Genomic DNA, 22,308 nt, shown 5'->3' with positions numbered 1-22,308 from the left:
CCTTCCTCACATCTGTAATTTCCTCCCTGCCTCGCCTCCTGTAATTACAGACAGGCCAGTGTCTGAGCTTCAGAGGAAACAACCCTGTGAACTCGACCTGTAGATGTGTTAGAGCTGGTAGTTAAAGAAAGACACTGTCGTTTCCTCCTCTCTGCCTCCTGTCTGTCACAGGGACTGCTCTGTTCTCTGTGAGCATCTTCTGTGTAGCAGCATGTGCACACACACACACACACACACACACAAACAAACACACCCACTCACCTCCAGTCCAGTGGGGAGCTGAAGTCAAACCGTTCACTGCAGCATGAAACTCATAATGACTGTGTCTGCCATTAGCGATAGAGAGATGTGTCAATTATTTCAGGTGAAATGAAATGTGTTTACTTCATAACTCAGGAATAAAAACCCATTGCACCCGAGAGAGAATATAAAAAACTACAGTTACATATCTGCGTACCGCACACACATTTGTACATTTTTACTTTGGAATATAGAGAATAGAGCTGTGAGGTGAAGGTGTGTTTTGTGTCTGTGTGTAGTGATTGTGTAGAAATAAATGACTGTGTGGTTCCTTGCAAAGCTCATTTGACTCCGAGCTGCTGTGATGTGGATTTTGGATACGTTTCCTAAACTGACTCTGGCTCTTTGTCCTCAGCTGCCGGACGAGCAACAGGAAGAGCCTGATTGTGACGTCCAGTACCTCCCCCACTCTGCCAAGACCACACTCACCTCTGCACGGACACACAGGTAACACTCACACTGATTCCATAAGCTGTTTTTATTTTCAGTGTACACACAGTGTAAACAGATACAAATCAGTGTTTTTTTTTTTTAAATAATTCAAATAAACCAATAAGAATGCAGACGCACACAAAAAGTGTAAAATGTAAAAGAAATAATCAACAAAGGTAGAACTCAGTCACTTAATGAATTGAGTGCATACAAAGTCAATTCTTAAGTAATAATTCAGGTTTTTTGTGTAAGAGGTGTTGATGCATCTGGAATCTGTTCGGACAAATAGACCAACAGCTATGGAAGCCAAGAAAAAACAGGTCAAACTTAGCCTTGATAATATCCTCAACCTAAGTCGAAATTATCAGATAAAAAGTTAGAATTATGAGATAAAAAGTCATAATTATGAGATAAAAATACATAATTCTGAGATAAAAAAATACATAATTCTGAGACAAAAAGTCATAATTATGAGATAAAAATACATAATAATGAGATAAAACGTCATAATTATAAGATAAAGTCGAAATTATGAGATAAAATTACATAATTATGAGATAACATTTTTAAATTTTGAGATAAAAATACATAATTATGAGATAAAGTCGAAATTATCAGATAAAAATACATAATAATGAGATAAAACATCATGATTATGAGATAAAGTCGAAATTATGAGATAAAATTACATAATTATGAGAACATTTTTAAATTTTGAGATAAAAATACATAATTATGAGATTAAAATACATAATAATGAGATAAAACGTCATAATTATGAGATAAAGTCGAAAATTATGAGATAATAAGTGCACATGTGCCTCAACTGCAATCTTTCTCTCATAATTTTGACTTTTTATGTCAGGATTTTGATTTACTTTGAGGATATTTTTATGTATTTCTTTATTCTTCTGGTGGAAATGGGCTTCCATAAACAAAAACATAAAATCAGTGTCCTGCCTCGATTTGCAGCACTGCTCATTTGTCCTTTGTCAGCTGTGGTGTTTGTGTGTCGTAGCAACAGAGGAGTCCTGTTGTTTACTGTCACACACCAACAAAGCAGAATTAACACTTGAAGACTAAGCACAGCGGGATGTTTGATTGCACGGATCGGGGCAGAGCGCGTCTCGTAGCAGAATGATTTCCTGCCACTTTCCTGGAGACCACACTCTTTCAGCTCCGCACTGTTATTACATGGTTTCTTCAGCACATACAGAACATACAGGACACAAATACACTTTCCTCACCCACACACCCCCAGTCTACCCTCCAAATGTAAAGGGAAGAGAGAGGGACAGCAGTGGCAACATGATGAACAACACAGAGTAGAATTGATGATGAAGACGAGATATTGGACTGGAAAGATGGAACAAAAATTGATTTGAACACTAACTGGGTGGGAGGAGAGAAAGATGACATGAAGGATATGAAAGATGGACAGATGGCTAAATATCAGCAATAATATCTGACGAGAGACAGACAGACAGAGAGAGAGAGAGAGAGACCTCCTCATTAACACTGAGTGTTTGTTCTCAGCTAAAAGACAGACACACCGTCTCAGTTCATGTGCAGGGAATAATAAATGTCTCAAAACTGTTCGTTTATCACACACACACACACACACACACACACACACCACAACAACAACCTCTGATAAAGTTCCAGTAGATGAGATCATTAGAAAAACAGGTTGGAAGATTCATACCAAGAAATAGTTTTCTCCCACACACACAGAAAACTGTGAACACTTTTTAAGTTGTTAGATATTTGATGTAAAAGTTTGAGGAAGTGTGATTAGTTGTCTCAGGTACTGACACACCGATGGCCGTACGTTTGTAAACCCTCTCACTCTCCTGCACCAAAGACCACAGAGAAAGTTGGTGCTTTGACGTCACAGAGATGCTGGAGATGCTGGTCTTACTGCTGCCTTGTTTCGTAAGTTTGTGTAACTGAGGTAAATCTGAATGAAGATTTTTAAACAGCAGCAGTGGACTTTCTCTGTGGACTTTGGTGCAGGAGAGTAATGGATTTACAAAGCGACACAAACTTCAGTTTCCTGACAGAAAAGTAACAAACATATTGAAGTTATCGGAGATTGTTTTAGGTCAGCCTTTTGTTAAGTTCCTAACTTTGTTTTGTGTTCTTGTGTTTCCAATGCCGTCTCACTGACACCTCATCACTTTAAGGACCTAGTTAATTAAAAGATGCTACGTCATCTACATGTTTGGGGCTTCTAATAGACTTGTATCCGGCTGTTAATCTCTGCGTTGTGTCTCGGTTGTGTGTTGACGATGAATGAGATTAAGACAACAAAACACAATAATATCAGCGAATCAGTGCAAATAAACAGGAAGTAACACAGTGAAAAGCTACTGTCAAAATAAAAGATGTCTAACAAAATAAAAGCTCCTCCAAAAGGTGAAGTCATTCAGAACTGAAGGTACAATGAAAATACAATAAAACAAAGGGATTTTGGTGGAATATAAACCTATCACATGTACACATGGGCTACACACGGACTGGAAGACACATTTTTGGAAACCTGGACATAATCTAATCCCTGAAGGAGTTTTGATTTCATTATAAATATGTATAAACTCCAGTCAGACTCCTGGAAACTGGTGTCCTCAGCATAAATAGGCAATTTCAAAACATGAGGGACTTGGAACATCTCGTGTTCAGATAAAATATGATTAAAATAATCAGTTAAAAAAAAAGCACATGAAATACCCATATTCACTGCATCCTTCTTTCACTCTGTTACTTTTCTCCTCTTTTCTTTCATCTCTGTTTGCTGCTGTGGCTACTGTGTGCCTTGCGCTCAGCTCCCGTCTGAGGGAACAAAGACCTCTAATTAAATATCATTAATGAATGTTGCACCTTTTCATTTCCTCTCATGTTGCTTCAGCTTTTTGACGTGTTCTGTCCACGCTGATGACCTTCGGCCGTGTGCTGGGTCAAACAGAAACACAAACCCTGATGTCTGAGGCAAAAGCTGTGATGTGTGCTCATGAATATGCACCACCGGGGACCATTAAACCTTTCCTTGGTTCCTAGAGACTATCTTTATACATACATGATTGCTTTTCCTGCGCTTCATCTTCCTCTAAGTCTCTCACTCTGGCCCCATCATGATTTCAATCCTCCAGACTTTAAGTGCTAATCTAATGAACATTTCTAAAGTCTAATAATAATTATCCTAATATCCTGAGGGGCTGATGAGGACCAATCATGCCCAAAAATGACTTTTATGAAGTGTTGAAAGTCTGTATAATTTCCTCGTTGGGGCTCACATCGTCACCACCACTGTCTCCTTCTCTCTCACTCTTCTCTCCAGAGTGTTGCAGTGTATCTACTGACTTCCTCTTCCTCGATTGTCTTGTCACTAACTGCATCTCCTCTTCCTCCACTTTCCTCATGGCTGTTATTCGGTAAAGGTCAGCCGATGATTGGCAGCTCCTGTGCTCTGACTGTTGATGAATAATGTCAAGAAAACCACCGCTCCGCTCATCTCTGGAATTTTAATGAAGGACAAACGGAGAAAAACTATCAAGCATTTCATTGATTCAAGTGTCTTTGTCACACACAGTGTTTTTGTCCTTTCTCCTTCTTTCCACCTCCTCCCCAATTATAGCTATATTTTGTTATCCCGCTCACACACACTCCTCCCTGGAGAGACAGCGAGACTAAAGCGGCACAAAGCAGATATTACATTTGCATGTATCTTATGTCTGCAGTCATATTTCTGCTAAAGTAGGTCAGTGTCATTGCAGTTTGCTGCGTGAAATCTCCTAAAAAAACAAAAGTGACAGCAAAGCAGCTTATTTACTTGACGCGATGAGACCACCTCCCTCGTATCCCATCATTTTCATTTCACTCACGTTCAACTCTTTCTGAAAGTAGTTTTTTGACATGGAAAACACATTGTATTCATGTGTATATATGTGTATATACATATAGGTGTGTATATATATAGGTGTGTATATATATATATTTATACACACATTGTATTCATGTGTATGTGTGTATATATATATATATATATACACCTATATATGTGTGTATATATACATATATATACACATGAATACAATGTGTATATATATACATATACATATATGTATATATGTGTGTATATATACATAAATGTATATATGTATACACACATACATATACATGTATATATACCCTTGAATAATATATGAATGAATAAATGTGTCTATCAGTAACGGGGCAAAGTCAGTTGATCTGATTGTTCATTAATCTGAACTCTGATGCTCTTAGAATGTGCAGCAAATAAATGACTTTAATCAGGATTAATCTTTTATGAGTAAAAGAAGAAATGAAAATGAGCCAAAGCAGCAGTGAAACAAATTGGAGGATCTAGACCTCTTTTTATTTAATTTCATTTCATTTCATTTCATTTCATTTCATTTCATTTCATTTTATTTTATTTTATTTTATTTGTTTTTTTTTATTTACTTATTAAATGAGTTCCAGTCCAGAAAAGAACAGGCGTGTGTTAGTGTTAGTGTTATTGTTCTATTATCTTCAAAATAAGATATTATATACCAATAGAGGAGGAGTAGAGATATAACAAAACCATGCTTTCTCACCTTTGTGAGTCTATGTCACTTCACAGTGTTATTAATGCATTAATCATCAGTCATAACTGTCAGATATGAACCAGCTACAGCCAACCAAGCAGTAGAAGACAGGGCATAAGCAATTAATAATGGAAGAAACAACTGTGGTTAAAGCTGCAACTAGCTATTGCGTGCGTGTGTGTGTGTATTCATAGCTCATAGAGTCATCCTATTTCAATTTCTCATCTCTTCTGTCACTCAGGTACCAGCCCACTGGACAGTCCTCGTAACTTCTCCCCCAACACAGCTGCACATTTCTCCTTTGTTCCTGCACGCAGGTGAGGCACGCACGCACACACACACACACACACACACACACACACAGGGGTGTGTAGTTACAGTAGGATGAAATCAAAAATTAATAACATAAATAACATGAAACCTAAATATCCTAAATCACATTTTCTATGCAAATGTGACAGTTCCTAAAATCATAGCTACACTGCTTTTAATGTTCATCAAATTTATCACCCTATCTTACTGAAGGCAACTTTAATGTCTTTTACACTGTTTAAAAAAAAAAAGAAAAGTAAGTTAAGGGTTTATTTTGCCACTGAACGTCACACAGTGGTCCGTGTGTCTCTAAAATCCTATGAAATGCTTCAGTGACTCGAGTGTGTTTAAACACATGATGCTGCTGATGCTGCTGATGAGGAGGCAAATGATCGCGCTGAGCCTGTCACACAAACCAGGATTAATAAACCTCTTATCTCTGTGTGTGTTACTTGGGTTTGTGTGTTCACTTAAAATCCAAAAATCAAAGTAATGTAAGCTCATAAAAAACATTTGATCATATGGAAACTCTCAGCAAGCCTGTCTCTTAAATCTTCATCACAGTTATTATGTTAACGACACGCTTAGCCCCGAGGCTACTTCTATGACGTCATCATCAAACTGAGGATTTGTGATGGGAATCCCTCACTGTCCAGCTGCTAACCTCAGTGCAGCAGCTGGAGCTGCAGTGACACCATGTGGTAGGGATTGATATGACACTATATCAGATAGATAGAGAAAGAGACCATAAGCCAAATGTTCTAAAAATGTCACCAAAATATAAAAAGGTATTTTTGAATCTATAGACACAAGACCAGACGGTGTCCAAACTATTTAACTATTTTACCATACAGCATCTTTTGCAACAACACTGCAATATCATCACTATGTGTTTTATCTGGGCGTGACGCAGCCTTTTCTGACTGAAAAAATAAAGTCTGTTTCGCTTTGTGAATTGCCTCCTTCTCCAAAGACCGTAGAAGAATCAGTGATGTGGTTTTACATCACAGGGATACAGGGCTTGTTGCTCCACTGCTGCCTCCATCATTAAGTTCAAATGTGTTATTTTGGGGCTTGGATGTTTAAAAAGTATTCATTCAGTGACACAACCTTACCAAATGAGGCGGCAGTAGAGCGAGCAGCAGCTCCTGTGTCCCCACAAGCTGAAAAAAACACTCATTTTCTCTATGGATGGAAGTGGAAAGCAGTGTTAGACTGACTCCTCGTGCAGGGTCACAGCACAGTGCAGCTTTAACTTTACCTCATAAAACTGATCAATCGCTGTAAAAGGAAAGGGCAGAAAATATGTGTCTGTGTCTTTGTGTATTTGTGTGACCTGGAGTCTCGTCTTCCCCTCCACAGTCATGGACACAGGGCTGACAGGTAACCTGTTGACTTTTTGACCCTCTCTTTGTTGTGCTGCCCTCTGTCATGCATGGCTGAGCACTCAAACTCTGAATGACATCACCACGCTGACTTCTTTCCTGTCCTTCTGCTGCTGCTGCTGCTGCTGCTGCTGCTGCTGCTGCTGCTGCTGCTGCTGCTGCTGCTGCTGCTGCTGCTGCTGAAACACTCTGAACATGAGTTGAAATGAGCAGCAGAACAAACAGCGCCTCCAGCTCCTCTGAATCTCTTCTTCTTCCCCAAATGTTCCGTTATGTCTGTAGTCACGAGACACTGTGGATCCAACAGTGTTAGGGCTGTTGCTGCTGATTGTCAGCAAATCCTGTGTGAATGTATTCTCAGAACCGGTGTGACAGTCAGTCTCATAGCTCTTAATGTCCCTGCATCACCACTGATGTAGTGTTTATTTTTCACTCTGGAACATTCATCAACACACGTACTCCTGCAACTACAAATAAATCACTTATTTTCTCCATCAAAAAAATGATGAAACAGGAAAACCCAAATTTATTTTAAGTTTTAATAATTTGTTTGTTCCATGGAGTAAAAAAATAAATTCCAATTAAGAAGCTGAAAAATCAGAACGCTGTTTTTTTAATTATTTAGAGAAAGAAGAAAAAGACTCAAACTGATTAATCACTTATCAAAATAGTTGTGGATTCATTTAGTAATCGGTCAATAATATTTTATAAGAGTGGGACTGTCACGATTCAATTTGATTCTCAAACGATTTCAGTTATTTTACCTTTATCTCTCATAAATATAAATGGAACAACATATTTTCCAGGAAACCAAGGAGAGAAAGGCAACACATCTCTGTTTTTGTGAAGCACATTTCATACACGGGGACAAACTTGAACGAGATGGAGAGAGGGAGAGGAAGAGAGAGTTGTTTCTTTGCGTCTCCTCTTCAGACCAGTGTAAAGTCAGACATACTGTATTACTGCTGTGGGGTTTTAGATGGGATTTGTTTCTTGTGACGTTCTCTATCTTGTCCTAGAGATAAAATGGGAAAGAATAAAATTACAACAGCCTTACCCTGGGAAATGTTGTTTTTTTAATGTAAAATGAAGTTATGTTTAAAAGGAACAGTTGCTTTATTCACGCTTAACTTCACCTCATTCTATTTGCATCATGCCTGTACCTTCATGTTCTCCCTGTGCGATGTTGCTGCTGTTGCTGCTGTTGCTGCTGCTGTTGCTGCTGTTGCTGCTGCTGTTGCTGCTGCTGTTGCTGCTGTTGCTGCTGCTGTTGCTGCTGTTGCTGCTGTTGCTGTGTCCCGTCGCTGTGGCTGCTCTGATGTCTGCCTGTGTGTTGTTTTCCATTTCTTTTTAATGAACCCTTGTCTGTTGTCTTTTCTCAGGACGGATGGTAGACGCTGGTCTCTGGCTTCACTGCCTTCCTCTGGCTATGGCACCAACACCCCCAGCTCCACTGTTTCGGTGAATATCTCCTCATTTTCTTTTGTTGTTTGTGCAGTTTTAATATTTCAAAATGTGAAACCTAAAGAAAGATGAGCTCTTTTTGCTCCCTCTGACTTCACTGCAGAGCAACAAGCCCGCAAAAGCTCCCTCAGCTCTGATAGAAACCCTTGTTATTTCTCTCACTGCTTCCTCCACTCTGATGCCCTCAAGTGTACTTCTGCTCCCCGCCATGTTTCTCCCACTTTCCTTCATATCAGCAGCCCCTCTGGTCTAATTCTCCTCCTTCTCCTTTTTTTTTAGTGCTGTTCCTTCATCTTTTATCTTAATCCCCCGTTGTGCAGTCTGTCTGTAGAAGACGGCCCACCATGCCTCTAAGGCCGAGTTAGCTCATCCACATATCCAGACAGCTCTCTTACTGAACTCGCGGAGAACCAGACCTCAGAACAACAACATTTCACTGATAAACATACAGTGTGTGTACGTTTTCCACACAAACACATGTCGCACTATTGGAAGTGTATGGAAGCCCATGTCTGCCAGCCTTGATAATAAAAATATATAAGAAAAGTCGAAATTATGAGATAAAAAGTCACCTGTTATAGTTACCTCATTGAATTACAAACATTTCTGTTGAGGCACTTCTTATCTCATAATTATGACTATTTATTTCATAATTATGACTTTTTATCTCATTATTATGACTATTTATTTCATAATTATGACTTTTAATTTGTAATTATGACTATTTCTTTCATAATTAAGACTTACATTGAGGATATTTTATTATCAAGGCAGAAATAAGCTTCCATAGAAGTGTGTTTATACGAGTTACATATACATGTACAATATCTTAATAATAATGTTTGTGGCTTTAATTTCACTGTTAGACGGACTTTTCTGGACTGGAAACTGAAGTTTGTGTCACTGTGCACCAGAGTCCATAGATAAAATGAGCAGTTGTGCTGCCTCAGTTCAGTGTTGTTTTATGACTTTGGTGTTTAAAATGAATTATTTGGATTTTCCTGAGTGATGAAAACTTACCTGTAGAGTGTACACCAGTTGTACAGCAGCAGCTCATGCTTCCTACAGATCTGATTTTCTCTCTGGGCTTTGGTACAGGAGAGTGAGCGCTTTACAAACTGTCCAGTCAAGTTTCCAGTCCAGAAAAGACAATCTATCATTTTCTAAGATATCTTAGGCTTGAACAGGTGTATATCTTATTAGGTGAGCCTCTTGTTGGGTGGCTTAAATCAGTGTTTCTCTTCCGTTATGACAGGCAGGCATGTTTTCAGTGTCTCAGTCTGGTTCTCAGCACAGGTTTAGTGCAGTCAGCACCAAATACAACAGCACTGTCACTTCAATCTGTCAAATCTAGTGTCAGATTTAACTCTTTTTTTTTTTTGTCTTTGCTTGTCCTCTTTTACCTTCTCAACACACCTGGCCCCCCCACCAGTTCCAGTCCTTGCCTAGCTCCAGCTTAAACCACCCAGTAGCTCCAGTGCTGGTTGTAATCTGTGCTCCCTCTGTGCTTCTCCTCTCACAGTCCTCCTGTTCATCTCAGGAGAAGCTGCACCAGCTGCCCTTCCAGCCCACGCCAGACGAGCTGCACTTCCTCACCAAACACTTCAGCTCTGAGAGCATCACAGACGAGGACGGACGCCGCTCCCCCGCCATGAGACCGCGCTCCCGAAGCCTCAGGTAGAAGCGCTGACCCTTTTATAAGCTCTGATGATGTGTCTTTGTAAATCCCAGAGAGACTGTTGTCTTCATCTTCCTGCAGGGAATCCACTGTTTTCATAGTGTACACTTAAGTGTTTTACTCACTGAAATTAGTGGGTACACAAAAGGCAGATTCACACCATTTCCACTGTCACTGTTCTGCCATTTTCCACCAAAAGAAGAAGGAATGAACGGAGAAAGGAGGAGCAAATGCATCCACTTGTGGAAATAAAAGACATTAAGCACTGTCCCATGTTCACTGCACCTGAGGTGTGTGTTCCCACCATTGTCAGACAGAGCCAGAGTGAACATTCTGACTGGTCAAAAACCCAGTGATTGATTAGTGGGAATGAGTTATTAAGATACCAAAAGAGGTGAACATGTGCTGATGGCCTCTCCTCACTTGACTACCATGCAGAACTTACCCTAACCCAGAATTAAATGACCTTTTTTTAAGTTTCAAGTCATTAAGGAGGAGGATGGAGCTCATTGGGATCAATCTTTGCCATCTTTGCCCCTAGAATGTTCATTATGTGGGCAAATATAAGCATATGATGATGCTTTGGATGGTGCAGACATGCGTACACGTGTCAGTCTTCATAAAGGTCTGACTCTTCCTGCTGATTTTTCACAAATGTATTCAATATGGTGATTATCAAGGCAACAGCCTTTAAAACCAGGTGCCTTCAAAACCAGTATCTACACGATGATATCCCCAATCTAAGACCATATCGTGTCTCTTGTTGTCACAGCATGTGAATAATATGGTTCCATTGCCCAGCCCTTTTGTTCCTGGACAGTAACTGCTTTGCTCCTCCAGGTGCACCAGTGCTTGTCAGTCTCCTTTTGATTTTCTTTATAATGTTTCCCCCGTGTCACACACTTCTCCTTCCCCTCCATCATGTGTCTCAGCAGCAAGTCCTTTTTCTTCATCTCCGTTCTTTTATGGACTGATATTGACTTTTTCATCCCTAAGATGAAATAAGGTGAGGCTGAGTTACGTGTGCGTGTGCGTGTGCGCGTGTGTGTGTGTGTGTGTGTGTGTGTGTGTGTGTGTGTGTGTGTGTGTGTGTGTGTGTGTGTGTGTGTGTGATTAGTCCCACTGTGTTTGCTGACTTGTGAGTGTGTGTATTGAGCAGTGACATCAGGTTTCTTACCATTATATAAACTGTCTATCTGTGAAGTAAATTAAAATGACAAACCATGAATAATAATGAAATCCTTCCAGCTTTAATCTCCGAAAATGTCAGTTTACCTTAAAGGGCTAGCTCAGATTTGATGAGTAGTGCTGATGATCACATCTGGCAACCAGCCTGAGACACTGATGCTCATTTAGTGAGAAAATGTCTATTCTATATAATATAATAATATAATATAAATGTCTATGAGTATCTACTAAGACAACCTTTAACAACTGCTGCGTTGCTTTGTAGACCAACTGCTCCCCACACCAAAGTAAGAGGAAATCTGTGGCTGTTGGTGCGTTCAGAGGGTCAGAGGTCACGTAGGAATGCCCACATAGTATTGACATAGTATTCTAAGATGGCTGCCACCATACAAGCATTATTTTGTTAATCGATTAATCTGTCGATTATTTTTTTGATGAATCGATTATTAATCGGAGCTACGCAAAGGCGTGTCATTGGTTCTCTTCTTCTTCTTCTTGTACGGCGGTCGGCGTCCAGCTTAGTGGCACTTACTGCCCCACATTAGGGTGTAGCAACTGTACGTGTAATAACGTAGACCCAACTAAACGATTATTAAATGAGTTGCCAACTATTTTAATAATCAATTTAATCAATTAGTTGTTGCAGCCCTAATACAAACACTTCTTCTTTTACATGAATAGCACTTCTGTTGTATTAGTTTCACTGTAAATCTGTCGTTCTTTTTATTATTTTTACATTGAGGTGGCTTTGAAAAGTGACTCACCTCTAGTCAATAGATTAGATTAGATTAGATTAGACTTCATTGATCCCACACTGGGGGAATTCAAATGTTGCAGCATTTAAAGGACAGAGAATACTTTAGAACACGACAGAATAAAGTGCAAAGTATAAAATAAGATGTACAAAAGTAGAAAGACAAGAATAATAAACCAATATAAATCATCTTAAGAAGTGGATGGGGGTATTTTATGAATGTGTGTGTGTGTGTGTGTGTGTGTGTTAAAGAGAGACAGAGAAGGAGAGTGTTTTTTACACCGTGCTGGAGGAGCTGCTCATTGCAGCCACAGTGTCGTGTCACGGGTGAGAGAAGTTGTCCACTTCCTCTCACTCACTTCCTGTGTGAGGTCCAGAGAACAGTCCAGGACCCAGCTGGCTCTCCTCACCCGCTTATCCTGTCTGCTCCTGTTCCTCCTAAAGAGGACGTGCATGAAAATGTGCTACATGAGAGAAATGATGTGAGTGATGGGGAGGAGAGACAAAGATGATCAGACCGAGGAGGAGGAGGAGGGAAGGAACAAGGGAAGACATGCATCTGTGTGAACAAATGAAAATGAGGTGCAGCATACAATTATATGCTAATTTTATGACTCTTCTGAGAGGGATGACGGCCGCCCTTTTCTGTCCTTTAACAGCCTCTTCGTTCATCTGTCATTTTTATTCCTCTCCCGTTTTGTTCTGCCCTTTGTCACTTTTCCTTTTCCACTCTGTTTGTTGTGCACAGTTAGTAATCTATTCTCAATTCCCTGCCGTCACCCTGTCCACCATGCTGTCTACCACACATGTGCAGACCCCATCCATCCATCCATCCATCCATCATATACAGTACTTGTTACATTTTGTAAAGACACTGATGGATAGTTTTTACAGACACCTCATTGACTTCATGCCTGACACTCGTCTATATATCACATACATGGAACACAGGTACACACTGATACAATACACTTATTACCTTTTCATTTGACATAATATCTGCTTTTTAATGTTAAATGATATTTATGTTTGTTAGAAACGAAGACATTGACTTATAAATATGGTCAGATGGTTATTAAGTGACTTTCTGAAATTATATATTTTTTCGAATGAATCCATGTAATCAACAGCAAAGTAAAGTAGGTTTACATAGCTGTCCTTTTTAAGGAACAAAGTGTTTTCCCTATTCTTAACTCAACCAGTTAATGCTTAGCCCTAACTTTAACCTAACTCAGTTCTCAAATCTTAAAGCACTAAATTAAACCAGTTCTTCAGAAATGAGGTTCTGCCTCATTGCAGTTTTGGTTTGCTATGAGGACTACTGGTCCTGACAAGGTCAGTGTTTATGACAGAAGAGGTAACACACACACACACACACACACACACACACACACACACACACCTGTCATGGTCAATTAGATCTCTCATTCCCCGAGACGCCCACCTCGGTTATAAAGCATCACTGTTATTTTTCTCTTCCTCATGCACACACACACACACACACAGTATAACCCCCCCCCCCCCCCCCCCCAGATTGTCTGTCTCTTCTGATTTACTTCAATTACCAGCTCACCAATGAGCTTGTTTGCATTTTGAGTGCCTTTTCTCGTGTGTGACATCATCACTTAGCTGAAAAGAAAAAAAACGAGAGATTTAACAGCAACGTTTTAATTATCTATTTAAATAAAACACCCTGGGGTTGAAAGACATTTCATCTTAGTCTTAGTCAATAACAGGTTTCACTCTTTGTCACATTCTTAACAACTCTACCACTACTTCCTTCCAAACCTCATCTCCAAGGTCATTTCTCAAAATAATGACAAAGATGTTTTTTTTTGCAGGGATTTGCCACGAGGCAAATTTTTATTTCCCATTCCAGCAGAAGTATAGGCGTGTTGTAATTAGCCTTTGTCTGGCTTCCTTCTCTTATTCATCCTGGGAGTTTTAGTCTGAGCGTTATTTTAATAACGGCCATGAGTGCATGGAGAGGAGAGCGAGGAGGAGATTCAGTGGAAATGAAAGCCTGTGGCATCATGTACATCATGTGTGTGTCGAGGCTAACCTTTACTCACTGAGCTTTGATTGATTTTTCTCTTTTAAGAAACACTGACATGAGAAAAGACTTTTAAAGTCGCTTCAGATGATTGACATGCGTGTGTGTGTGTGCAGTCAGAGAGGGCTTTGTTTAAATGGTCAATTAAACTAATTAACCTAACAAGTTAGTGCTTTCTCCCGCACATTTGAAATGCTGCTCTGGATTTCTCTTTATTCCTTCACTTATTTTTTCTTTTTTGATTTGTGTTAAGTTAGCGCCAGTAGAAAACCTTTTTTTTACTTTCATGTTAGAGTCTTAGTTGAGGTTTTAGGAAGTGTGATTACTCATATCAGGGTTTGTGTATCCCTAGTATCACTGAGCTGAGCTGCAGGTGGCAGAGCTCAACATGTTGAGTGACCAGGATGGACGGGATTAGAAATGAGCTTATTTCGAGGGACAGTTTGGAAATAAAGTATGAGAGTCAACTTTGAGATGGTTTAGTTCACAGGGACAAAGGAGGTGCTAGTCCAAAGTGACACAGGCTGGTTTGACCTGTTTTTAAGTCAAATCACTGAGTTTCTCAGCAGTGTCAGTTTACAGTTGGGAAAGGCAAGATAAATAATATATTAATATATTGTAAAGTGGGTTTTCACTGTTTGGTTCTGTGTGTCAGCACATCTTACATCCTCATAAAGCTTTAATATAACAGTAGATGATGTTACTGTCAATCACAGAGCACACAGATTCAAACTTAAACATAAGTTACATTATAAGCCGTACATTGGCTTGAACTTAAATTATAGTAGTCCTGTGTGTGTGTGTGTGTGTGTGTGTGCGCGCGTCTGTCACTGTGTGTGTGTGTCTGTCACTGTGTGTGTGTCTGTCACTGTGTGTGTGTGTGTGTCTGTCACTGTGTGTGTGTGTGCCCGTGTGTGTGTGTGTGTGTGTGCATCTGTCACTGTGTGTGTGCAAATGTCTGTCACTGTGTGTGTGTGTGTGTGTGTGTCTGTCACTGTGTGTGTGTGTGTCTGTCACTGTGTGTGTGTGTGCCCGTGTGTGTGTGTGTGTGTGTGTGCATCTGTCACTGTGTGTGTGCAAATGTCTGTCACTGTGTGTGTGTGTGTGTGTGTGCGCATCTGTCACTGTGTGTGTGTGTGCATCTGTCACTGTGTGTGTGCATGTGTCTGTCAGTGCGCGTGTCTGTCACTGTGTGTGTGTGTATGTCTGTCACTGTGTGTGTGTGCGTGTCTGTCACTGTGTGTGTGTGTGTGTGTGTGTGTGTGTGTGTGTTGGCTTCATGATAAACAGCCTCCATGACGTGTAGCTCATAAGTCACAGTCAGGCTGCTCTCATTCCTATTAAGCTGGTAATTGGACTTGGAGCTGCTGGTGGATGACTTCAAGCATTACCTCATCACGACACTCACGTGTGTGTGCGTGTGTGTGTGTGTGCGCGCACCTCGATGACTCATACCTGCAAAACCATCTGGAACCCCAAAAACATATTTGTGCCTCATTTACCCCGACCCCCACGGGGTGGGGGTCGTTTAAAAAAAAAAAGCACATTTAAATTAAACGTGCTTTTTATTACATTCTTTAAACTGATCCTTTAAAAAAAAAAAAAAAAAAGCAAATTTAGGATAAAGTGACAATATAATTATTTATAACAGGACTACACCTGATAACCACTGTCTTGTCTTGCTACTTTTGTACTTCCTGTTATTCTTTTTGTACTTTTTTTTTTGATTATTATTGTTGTAACATAGACTGAATTCATGTGTATGGAACACTACGATTGCAATGAAACATTTAGATGGAAATGTTTACAGTAATAAGTGAATGTAATGAATAATACAGCAGGATAACAAAGCCTGAAATCGAAAGGACACACACACACACACACTATCTCTGTCTATCACCTATCATCACTGCCTATTCTCCTGAAAGTGAGACACAGAAAGGTCAAGGATATTGCTGCTGTCGCTGTTTTGTCTCCTGGTTGAGGAGGGCTGAGGTTGAAGGGTCCCTCATGCTGGAATAAGAAAAGACATGAGTCCCAGGAGAAGCAGGGAAATAGAGAGGAAATGGAGTCCAGTCAGTGAAGGACTGAAGGAGACGTTACTGTCAGCCTGTCAGGTCATGATAAACCCCTAGAGATCTGATGGACACTTGGTTTGTTTGCACACACACACACACACACACACACACACACACACACACACACACACACACACACACACACACACACACACACACACACACACACACACACACACACACACACACACACACACACACACACACACACACACACACACACACTCACTCACACTCACACTCACAGGGTCCATCGGTCCACTATTCTCCAGGGGTTTCACCTTTGTGTGAGCAGCCATGCTCGTCCAGAGGTTGTCACGGTCTTCACTTTACACCACAGGAGACACAAATATGACCAAGACCCCAAGGTCCAGTTAGTGTGTACATGTTAGTGTGTACATGTACATGTTAGTGTGTACATGTTAGTGTGTACATGTACATGTTAGTGTGTACTGTCCACGCTCTGGCTACCCGACCACATCCTGTCTGTCACATGTGGCTCTGGCATCACTGTCCCCTCTGAGAAAACAATATCCACAACATTTTTATGAAGTTTATGAATCACCCTCCAGGTTCTACTCATACCCATAATTAGTCCAATACAGTCATTTTATGAATTTATGAACACGTTGGTGCTGATGCGTTTATCACTTTGCTGTAACGAGCCATTTCAAAAACATAAGGCTTCACCTGTGTAAATAACCAGCTCACAACAAGACACAGTTCCAATGCTGTTGCTTCTTTTATTCACTTTTTTTTTTTCGTATTTAGTGAAGTATTTATTTGATATTTTAAGGTTATGGACCACATTGATAACCAGTGCAGTGATTCTGACCAATATTGGACCAAGACCAACCTTTCTGTGTAGAGTGGATCCATGTATGATATGACTCATCCTAGCTTGTTTGTCTCTCTTGTTTCAGCCCCGGGCGCTCGCCTATCTCCTTTGACCATGAGATTGTGATGATGAACCATGTGTACAAGGAAAGGTTCCCCAAGGTTTGTACTCTACACACACACACACACACACACACACACCTTCACGTGCACTGTGGCTGAAGCAGGTTTATAGAAGGAAGAAGGAGAGTTTTTGACTGAATTTACAGTTGAACCAAAACAAATGTTAACACCAATGAGGTTAAACATAATAACCAAAACCAACTTGTGTCACGTCATGACGTCGGCAAAAAAAAAAAAAAAAAAACTTTATTTTTTTAGTGTCAAGCAAGGGCAGGAAGTGTGGAGTTCACCTCCCCTCTGTTCCCAAATTTTCCTTACACCACAACCGGCTGAGGCCGATGCTGCACAGTCTGTTCTCAGTGGAAACCTGTTTTTAAAAATGATTTTATTGTCTTATCTAAAGTCCAGTCAACACCGTCATAAACATGTGATCACAGTGCTTTGTCTCTGTCGCTTTTTAAACTGGAGTAAACCGAAGGAGTTGTTGATCCACCTCGTTTCCCTGAGTCACACAAACTTACTAAACAAGGCAGCAGTAGAGCAGCAGCTCCTGAGGACCAAATGAGCTAAACATGCTGATTTTCTCTATGGACTTTGGCGTGGTTGAAGTGGTTGAAAAAGACTGTCTGATTGTGAGGTGAAGCAGCGTTTTGCAGACTTAAGCAAGTGTAGAGGTTAGGCCTTTTGTTAGGTTGCTACATAGTGAATTTCCCATGTGTAGGACCAATAAAATCTTTGTGTTCAGCAACAGCTAAGAGCAGATTATCCTCTACAACTGTTCTTACCAGGCAAGGGAAATCTAAATATGCCACCACAGCCACCACAGAAGGCCCTCGTCTAAACTAATTTGATTGCAGGAAATACTTGATATCTACCCAATACTTGACGCTCTCCCACAAACTGACTGATTACGTCCCAAGTAAAAAAAATCAAAAAGTTTGTGTGAACGTCAGCTGGTGTACTGACATTATAATAGTGTGTAGGTGTGCTTAGTGTCTAGAAACAAGTGTCTGAAACAATTACTCAATTAATCAATTATTAATCTACTATTTTGATAATCGATAATTTGAACTATTTTGATAATCGGTTTGAAGCTTTTATCATTAAAACATGAAATGTGAAGATTTTCTTCCTTTCTTTGCTCCATATAACAAAGAAATCATTAAAACTCAATCATTTTTGTTTGTGGACATTCGAGAAACACTGATTAACTTTTTTTTTAACATTTTCTGACATTTTATTGACCAAACGATGACTCGTGAAAATAATCGATTGTGGTAATAATTGTTAGTTGCAGCTTCATTAGTGTCATTTCCATAAAATGAACAATTGCCTCGACTGAGGAGGTTCTGTGTTTATCTGTAACTTTGTCCTTCTTTTAGCAATTTCCTGTCTACAGTTTTTTTCACAGATCAATCTGAATGATATCTCTTATATCTCAGCAACATGCTTATGTATGTAAGACCCAAAAAGTCTTTCCATCCATCTCATCATGTGTAGCTATTTGGTCACCTCTGTCTCCCCCCGTGTGCACCTGTGACTCATACCCATCTCCCCCTCCTCCCCCACAGGCGACGGCTCAAATGGAGGAGCGTCTGGCTGAGCTGCTCTCCTCCTCGGCCCCAGATAAAGTGTGCCCGCTGGCTGATGGGGTCCTGAGCTTCATTCACCATCAGCTGACAGAGCTGTCCAGAGACTGCCTGGAGAAAAGCAGAGAGGGCCTCATCACCTCCCGCTACTTCTACGAGCTCCAGGAGAGCCTGGAGAAGCTGCTGCAAGATGTAAGTTCACTGGCGAGAGTCTCCTCACTGCCCTGCCTACATTTATTCACTTCAAATCCAAGAGCTGAACAAGGGTCAAAAAGACCCTTATAACGGTCTTTATTTGAATGTTTTCTCATTAAAATTGACGTTAAATAAAGAAAGATAAGTCCCACAATGGGGGAAAATTACAGTGTCACATCAGCAGAGACAGTAAAAGTAATAAATAATAATAAACATCTATAGAAAGATATTGACTGTTGACATTATACAAACAGACTAGACTGTACAGTATATACACTGTGCTTAATATTTACAGTGTAAACTAGGATTGCACAGTTGACACTTTATTTTTGTCAAAAATCAAACTGCTCCCGAGCCGCTCACTTCATCTCTCAACGGGCCTTTGTCATGTTTTTATGTTCTGACTCATCATGTGTCACAAAATCCATTCATTAGTCCTTAAACAGTAATCACACCACGTAATAGACTGTTTGTATCGTCTCTGACCAAATAATAACAATGTTGTTGTTATTGTTACATCACCTGGAGGCAAATATGGAAGTGTGTTTTTTGTCTCCGTGCCTCCTGCTGCTCGTAGACAGATTGCTGGAGAGTTTTATGCAAATCGGTGCTAATTACGAGGAAAACGAAGGCGGAGTTCAGTAACTTAATGTCAAGCTAATTAACAGAATCAAAGCAGGACAGCTGCACATAGAAATATGGCAACCAAATAATTAAAAGAAATATCAATTCATTATTAAATTGACATGGATCAACTATTAATGGAATAATAACGTAACTGCCTCAAGAGATTTCTTTTTCTCCTGCTGTTACCAAAGTCCATAGTTTTAGTTCTTTTCTACAAACAAAGCATTGGAATCCGTTCTGGACTCTGGATGAAGACATCATGACGACAGCACCTCCCCAGTCACGCTTTGTTTACCGAGGAATAACTCACGACTGTCCGTGTGGCTCGCCGCCGCCACCCGCTCGTCATCGTTACAACCGTCAGCGCCGCGTGACGTCATACACGAGGCACAGAGTCCAGAGTCCTCACTGCTGCCATCTGTATGTTACCAACAAAGAGCTCCCGGTTGCCAGTCGTGGCTCAGCATGACCGTAGTGCTGCGGACGATGTTAGAATCCCTGCACACATGAATATAGACTGTATTTACATGTGTGTGTGTGTGTGTGTGTCAGTGGTGACATCTCTATTAGCTCAGTTTTGTGGTGCCTGGGGGCCGACGTGATGGCTCCCACCGGCCTCTTATTGACCTTCCGTTCAAATGGGCCTCACACACACACACACACACACACACACATGCACACACACACACACACATCCTCCTGGATTTTAATTTCACACTCCAGCAGTCACCAGTGGCTGACGGATGACTCTCCCAGGCGAGCAGGAGGGGTGAAGGAGGTGCAGTCGGTGTGTATTTTGGAGTGAGGCGGGACTTCAACAGAATTCCTTTGTCCCGATTGGACGACTGGGGGCTCGTGTGAAAGGGGAGGCGTGTGTAACACGCACGAAGCCTGTTCGAATGCTTTTGGAGAATACGAGCAAGTTGGCTTGAGCACATGTGGAGAGGCTTCAGATGCCGACGCTGCGACGCAGACTTGGATGATGACATCACCAATCAGGCAGTGTTAGCCAGTTTTGTTTTTGGAGCAGCAGCAGCAGGTGGAGCAGACCTGGAGAGGAAGAGGGGGAAGACAAGGCCATGATCAGGCGGACGGAGGTGTGAGAAGCATCCCTCCCCACATGCGTCGTTTATGGACACCGCTTGTCGTTTCTTTCCCGTCTGCGTTGGCGTTTCAGAGGAGACATGTCACGCGTCTCGTGGCAGAGAAGGCTGGAGGAGGAGGAGGAGGTGGCGGAGGAGGAGGAGGTGCTGGAGGAGGTGCTGAGGAGGAGCAAGTGGACGGTGTTCACTCACAGCTGGGAGGAGGCGGAGGCTGATGCGTTCTTTGCAGTTGAGTTGATCTTGTTTTGAGCTTTATGGACACACTGGCGATGACAGGAAGGACGGGAGCTTGTTGAGGACGGACGTTCGCTCACACTAACTCACTCACATCTCTCAGCTCGTGGTGGTTAACTTCCTGTCACATACTCACTTATAATTGCATGTATTTATAGGGTTCATGGAGAAATTCATGAATTATTAAGCCCACTGCTGTAGGTTTTTCCCGTCTGTAGCTTGTTAATAATTCAGACTTCTTAACAAGTCAATTAGGCCATTGATGATGGTGATATGAACCCAATATTGATGAGTAAATAACTAACAACATACCTTTTTAGATTCAAATTGAAATATACTTAATAAAATCTGTGTATTTTGGAAGGCAGTTCAATTGTTATCTCAATGCATGGGATTTGATTCCATTCCAGAGCAATACTTTTTATTAGAGAATGATTTTTATTACATTTTTGACATTGTAAATATACAGTGACTCACGCTCACATGCTTTACTTTAGCCTTAGCTGCTCTTAGTTAAGTTGAATATTTTCCCCTTTTACTTAAGAGGCTTCGTCACTCTCCAGGTGTCCAGGTATTTAGCCTCTGTTGCACATGTTTGTTATTATTTTACAGTGAAATGTGTTTGGGTTGACGTCGGTGCGTGCGTGCGTGCGTGCGTGCGTGCGTGCGTGCGTGTGTGTGCTGGCTGAGAGCGTGGATGGCCCTTGTTACAGTTTCACTCATTTAGTGGATTATTAGGTCATTTCACCCAAATCACAACTCAGAAACTAAATTTGCTCTCTTTTCTCCTCATAATATCTAAATTATAAAAAAGAAATTTCAAAGTGAAGCTTTTCAAGTTTGTGACATTAATAAAAGGTTTCACTCGTGTTCCACGTCTGTTTTTCACATTTTTTTCCCTCCACTTTTCCTTTAACCTTTATTTTCCATCACATCACTCCTTTAGGTCTTGACATGCTGCATTCCTTTGGCTTTGTCCATGTTTTTATTCGTCCTTTCTTCTTCGTCTTCTTCTCGAGTCATGACCCCATTACAGAAGTCGCAGGAGGCCGACTCACCTCTACCTCCTTCTGTCCTCTTCTGCTCCTGCTCTCGCCTTTTATCTCTCCTCCACCTTTACCCCCCATCTCCTGTGCCTCTCTTCACCTCTTCCTCGCATCCTCTCTCTCATCCATCCCTGTCACGGGCCCTTAGTGACCTGCCCGGCGGTCACTATGGCAACCTGCATGCAGGCCCTCCTCTGCTGGAACCCCAGGGAGACCCGGTTAGACTCCTTGGAGGTTACCTGAGGGCGCAGTGGAGCACAGAGTGCTAACTCAGCTCTCAGATATTGATCGTTCACCTCACTG

General features: G+C 41.0%; 1 protein-coding gene across 18 annotated transcripts in view; it reads left to right on the top strand.

The window, feature by feature from the left end:
- The window catches only part of mast2 (microtubule associated serine/threonine kinase 2), a 135,982-nt gene that overhangs the window by 95,719 nt on the left and 17,955 nt on the right, over positions 1 to 22,308 (top strand). For 14 of the 18 annotated variants that reach the window (XM_058637621.1, XM_058637620.1, XM_058637610.1 and 11 more), the window contains 7 exons: positions 656 to 747; positions 5,581 to 5,656; positions 7,014 to 7,034; positions 8,419 to 8,497; positions 10,023 to 10,177; positions 17,175 to 17,250; positions 18,783 to 18,992. In XM_058637621.1, the coding sequence (XP_058493604.1) occupies positions 656 to 747; positions 5,581 to 5,656; positions 7,014 to 7,034; positions 8,419 to 8,497; positions 10,023 to 10,177; positions 17,175 to 17,250; positions 18,783 to 18,992 (709 nt within the window). The remainder of the gene's footprint in view (positions 1 to 655; positions 748 to 5,580; positions 5,657 to 7,013; positions 7,035 to 8,418; positions 8,498 to 10,022; positions 10,178 to 17,174; positions 17,251 to 18,782; positions 18,993 to 22,308) is intronic. The other 4 variants (XM_058637622.1, XM_058637611.1, XM_058637623.1 and 1 more) reach the window with 1 other exon arrangement.

Source organism: Solea solea, chromosome 9 (assembly GCF_958295425.1).
Source record: "Solea solea chromosome 9, fSolSol10.1, whole genome shotgun sequence".
In the NCBI taxonomy this organism is placed as follows: Eukaryota; Metazoa; Chordata; class Actinopteri; order Pleuronectiformes; family Soleidae; genus Solea; species Solea solea.
Note: the sequence above shows the minus strand (reverse complement) of the source record. Positions and strands in the feature narration are given on the sequence as shown.